Source organism: Rosa chinensis, chromosome 2 (assembly GCF_002994745.2).
Source record: "Rosa chinensis cultivar Old Blush chromosome 2, RchiOBHm-V2, whole genome shotgun sequence".
NCBI classification, from domain to species: Eukaryota; Viridiplantae; Streptophyta; class Magnoliopsida; order Rosales; family Rosaceae; genus Rosa; species Rosa chinensis.
The window spans coordinates 21,840,334-21,845,730 of NC_037089.1; the positions used below are offsets into that span (position 1 = coordinate 21,840,334).

The 5,397-nt window shown below is 33.8% G+C and overlaps 1 protein-coding gene across 2 annotated transcripts; it reads right to left on the reverse strand.

Annotated features, from left to right (window-relative positions):
• Nucleotides 1-227: 227 nt before the first annotated feature.
• LOC112189062 (cyclic nucleotide-gated ion channel 1) lies at nucleotides 228-4,675 on the reverse strand. 2 transcript variants are annotated; one of them, XM_024328328.2, is made up of 8 exons: nucleotides 4,606-4,646; nucleotides 4,066-4,222; nucleotides 3,448-3,910; nucleotides 3,080-3,277; nucleotides 2,698-2,996; nucleotides 1,844-1,955; nucleotides 1,382-1,630; nucleotides 228-877 (listed from the first exon to the last, which is right to left on the reverse strand). In XM_024328328.2, exons 2-8 carry the CDS (start codon nucleotides 4,107-4,109, stop codon nucleotides 359-361), a joined length of 1,884 nt encoding a protein of 627 aa, XP_024184096.1. In that variant the 5' UTR covers nucleotides 4,110-4,222; nucleotides 4,606-4,646; the 3' UTR covers nucleotides 228-358. The 2 variants fall into 2 exon arrangements, with proteins under 2 accessions (XP_024184096.1, XP_024184097.1); XM_024328329.2 differs by lacking the exon at nucleotides 4,066-4,222 and having other exon boundaries at nucleotides 4,606-4,675.
• Between the last annotated feature and the right edge of the window lie 722 nt (nucleotides 4,676-5,397).

Sequence of the window (5,397 nt, forward strand, 5' to 3'; positions counted from 1 at the left end):
CTCTCTCTCTCTCTCTCTCTCTCTCTAAAACTCAGATTCAAGAAATGATATAGGCTTAGATATGAGGCTGTGAGCATTTTCTTCATTTTTTAGGCTTCATTTTCATTCTTTCTGATTGTATCTTCGACTCCAACAACCACAGAGTAGCCTTACTGAAATTCTTCAATTCTATTAATGAAATCAACTTCAAGCTCTATAATTCTTGATTACTTCTCAAACTCCAGCTATAGTGAAATCTGAAAACATATTTATTTCAATGTTTGTAGATAAAAGTAAATCAGGCCATATATCGGTAGCTAGCTAGCTAGTTTCCTTATAAGGCTAGCACATATGCATGCCTTCAATTCGCTAGGAGCGATTATGTAGAGGTTTCTATTACTATGTGATTGCTGCTGTTTCCGTTCTGAGCACCCGCTCTTTGATGATCAAGGCGGAGACGAAGGAATGGACGGATTGCTGCTTTTGCTACCTCTTCTTTTTTTTCAGAATTGTTCAGATCCCAATAGACTCTGGATCTGGAAACTACTGTTCTCAAATCCTTGGCCAAGAGAACAAAGCAATCTACCTTTGAATGACATTTGACATTTTCCTTTAAGGTAGGAAGGTCAGAAAGACAGGGATTTTCTTTGGATGCTACCCAAGTCAGAAGCTCTTCGTCTCCATAAAAACCACCACTTTTCAGGGACCTCTTCTCGATCACTGAAGGGTTACTATCACTAGTCGGGGAGGTCAACACGAAGCCTTTTGTAATGAAGAGCATGCGATCCATTGGTTCTTCTGTTCGAAAAATGAAGCTATGATCCAGGTAGCTGACTGGAATTAGATATTCGCAGATCATCTTCAACACTTTTACATCCATATTTGCAAGCTTTGGGACCTACACATGTAGCACCTGATTAGATTATATTAATAATTTGTCATTACATAAGAATAAGTTTCACGGTTTCACCTTAACAAAAAATGTTTCATTGAGAAATTCATTCATATTCCTTTTTCTTTTCTTTTTTTTTTTGAGGAAAAGAATTTTTATATTATTTTATTTACTGAATAAAATTACATCATTGGAATGACCGGATATGAAACATTACCATTTACCACTATTCACATTCCGCCTACTACTTGTTTCATTGATAAATTTTGTAAAGAAAAAAAAAATTAAAAGTAGTTTTCCTTCAGAAATTCATTATATTAGTAAGTTATTCACGTAAATCTCGAATGTTTAAAAAGTAAGTAACTGGGGAGTTATATAGTTTTCATCCATAATTTCTTCCTTTAGCTTCATTTCTATGGTATGGATCAGTGTCATCACTGTTAAATATTGTAATATTCATATTATCAACAATCAATTTCTAATATAGAAAGAGAGGATAAATATACGTACATTTTTAAGCATTTCCATGCAGATATGTTCCTTCAGGACTTTTCTGGTTTTTCCCGGAAGAATAGAGAATAAATTCTCCATGTCAGCATCTTTGATATCTTCCCAATTTCGTTTTACATGTTCCTTCATTTCCAGCTTCATTTCATCTGTGAAACCGTGTTTGTTCATCCAAACTTGTATACCTAGCTTTTTCATTTTAAGCTTCTTATCTCTCTCCTCCGATTTTTGAGTTCGCATCGAGATAAATGTCTGTTGCATGAACACAATAGCTTGGTCAGCTGCTCAGATATCTAAACCCAGCTAGCTAGCTACAAGGCATATATCATTGAGGAAACAATCTATGTGCCATTTTAGATAAAAAAAAAAAATCATCTGCACTTTTAGCAAAGCCAAAAGAGAATGTGAGCGATTAATGTCAAACTAGTCCATTGTAAGTCGATGAATAGGAAGACACGTTATTACCTGCACCTTCCCAATAAGATATAGAAATAGTAGCAAGCCAATGACAGAAATAAGAATAGCGAAGCAGTTTTCCCACACGTACGTACTTGTTTCTAGATTTGTGCCAAAATTACTGTAGAAAAAAAGGTAATTAAAGGATATTAGGATATAACATGCATTTGAGATAATAATCAATGGTTAACTAGCAAATGTTGATTTCCCTTAATTTTGGAGTTGAGTGAATTAAATGCATAATAGATTTGAAACTAAGGTTTCTGTAGTTAAAATTTAATTTCTTACACTCAATTTACTCTCCCACGTGTTGTACTTTTATTTTATGCAGTAACATCATCGATCCCCTAGTACTTATCAATTCTAGATGCACGGACGCACCACATAATTTTTTTGAGAACAACTGAACAATTCGACCAACGATATAATTGTGGAAATTTGTACTATGTATGTTGTTATACATTAAGATGAAGTCTTTCTAATGAGGATCTCAAATAAAGAATTAAAAGAAAATTAAATAGTTGAATAAATATTTTAAATATTTTTATTTTTTTGAATTTTAAAAATTTATTTGATATTTAGCTTTTCAACATAAAATTCATCAAACGATGATACATTATAAGGTCTTTATTAAAGAGGGGTCCCCTATAATCAAGATTTGGGGTTTAGGGAAATGTATAAAGATTTGACACTAAATTAATTTCATAAACAATTGAATATCAAGCATAATGTCATAATTGAACTACATTCTGAATTATCTCTACTAAGCCTAAACAAGTAATGAGAGTTAAGGATTTATAGTGGACTCCAATTTCTTTAGTTTGCACTCCTAAATCAAAATATACTAAATGAAGTGTGTGTACCTTAGATTTCGTAGGCCCCACCAAAAAGAGTACAAAAACTTTTTTCTGAAATCTATTGACCCCGCATTACCGGTCTTAAGGGAATCAAGAAATATTCCAAAATCGAAGGGTGCTGTAGCATTTCCTGGCACATCTACAAGGCAAAATTCATCAAGAGAATTGATGAACGTCATATTTCTTGATGCCGTGTCTTCATCACAATAATAATTACATCTTGTGTTACTATGTTTTACACATGCCTGGTGCCAACATGATGTCTCTCGTTGAATAGAGAAGAAATACCAAAAGGCTCCAAGTACCTAAACCATAAAAAGACTAATTAATTGGTGAGAGAAATAAAGACCAAGTAAAATGAAAATGACAATATATAAGAAAAACTTACGTGACTGGCAAGGATGTATAAGAAAAAATTGAAGGCACCTTTAGTCCATATTCCAGTCTTCCTCCTAAGTTCTATAGACGAATGGTGCATTCGGTAGACCCTTGGCAAATATTGAGCAAGAAGAAAGAAATTCAGAGTCTTTTTTTTGTCTATATATTTCGAGCTTCTCATTTTGGAAGCAGCAGCTACTATTAGCACCTGGCCAAATCATTAATAATGGGTTTAGGAAGTTATTAATAATTAGTAACTTGCACAACCAATTAACCAGCTAATAGTCTAGTAATTAATATTTATCTCCGTGAGAATGGATGAGAAAATTTCTTGGTAACTTTGACATAAACTATTAAAGTTTAATATATTCATCTTACCTGAGGAATCGGAAGAACAGCAAAGAAGTCGATTATGATGGAGCGCCATGACAACTTCTGAGCTAATGCCTTGGCAAATGGAACTATCTCGTTCCATTCGCCAACTGACTTTCCACCTGCTTTTTTATCCTTCTTTCCTCTTGTTTGTGCCTCTTTTTTCTTCTTTTGTTCGTCTCTTGATTTCATAGCAGCTTTAATAGCCTTACAAAACTGATATATAATGTTCACTATCAAAGTGACATCCGTGAGTGATCGCAAGACAAGGGCAACCACCTTCAACGTCTTGTCCATTCCAAGGCATTTGTTTTTCTCGTCGATGACAGGGAGGTAGAAGAATAAAGGATCGACTGAAACTGCAATCACACATGAGATTACAAAAATTGGTCGCCAACATGGATATAAAATCACAGCAATTCTCCTTTTTTGCTTAATTGGGTGTGCTGCTGAAGCTCTTGGTGTAAGGCTGAGGAAGAAAAAGAAAAAGAAAAAAGTCATTAGTGACGAGAAAAAAACGGCCAATAGAGAAGTCTTCGGTTAAAAAATCTATCCCAAAAAGTCTTCATCCGTATAACATCAACTAAAAACAAAATAATCTCAGGGTTGACAAGCAAGAATAACCTTTGTTGATTTGGATCTTCCAGATTATCTGGATTACTCGTCATTAATGCCCCTTAATTTGCACGTAGGACACTAGGATCTGTTGTGTCTTAAAACAGTCTTACTAGTAGAGTCAACCAAATAAGGGTATGATTGAGCCCAATATAAACTCCGAGGCCTACACGTGACCATGAAAAATGAAATACTATCCAAACTGAACATGATAATAGAAGCCGGAAGGCTTGAGTGCTTGATCTTTAAGTAATATGACAGAGTGACTAACATCTACAGGCTATTCATTAGAGTAACTAACAGTTAAAATGTTAACTTGTTCAGTTAAAAACCTGGGTTTAATTAGTTAATAAAAACCTTACAAACTTGAAAGAAGTTGCATAGAATGCTGGAGATTTCCAGGTGAAGGTAAACATGTGTATTGTAAGAATTTATAGTATTCGAGCAATACAGAAAGTACGTGATCACAACAACTTTGCACTACAGAAACATCAGAGTTAATTTGAGACTACAGAGTTCAAGAAGAGGATCTTGACAAAGTATACTTACTTCAAGAACGCATGAACTTCAGAACTTAGTAGCAATGTTTGAAATCAAAACTGAAATGGTTCAGTTTTGTAGATCTGCATTGATGCCTTCAACAATAGTCAATGGAATTTATAAATTTATTTGGTGTTTGTACGCATTAGAGAGTCATTGACCATAACTTTCATGTGATCCACGTACAAGTCTTTTCCAAATATATATATTTCTTCCCCTGTTCCTTTATTAATTCCTCACCAACCATTGAACTGGCATACACACAACAACCAATCCTTAACATAAAAACAAAAGTAGCTAATTGACTATATATAACCTAACGACTTAGACGAGAACTTTTGCTCATCTTTCAAGAGGTGGCAGATGCAAATTATTGCCTATATAGGATAGATTATTATTGTATATTTAATCTAGCTCAATTGATGCTTCCTCTTAATCATAAGAAATGCGCTCTCAGCATACTATATGTACATCCATCTCTTAACGATGATTGAAATGTTCTAAAAGGTATTTAAAATTAGGGAAAATCATCTGTACAGTACCTGACATTTTTCTCTATTCTAAACTTCAGTACCTTACGTTCAGAAAATATCATAATGGTACCTGACCCCCGACTGAAGATTGATACTTGGTGTTGTTAGCTCCGTTACAAAAACTGACAGTGATCATTAAATGACCGATTTACCCTCTCTTTTGTTTCCTTTTTTTTCTCCATATAATTTATATATATATATATATATAAAAGCAAAATTTTTTTTTTAAGGAAATATTTGCTTTTTTGTTTTCATATTGATCATCATC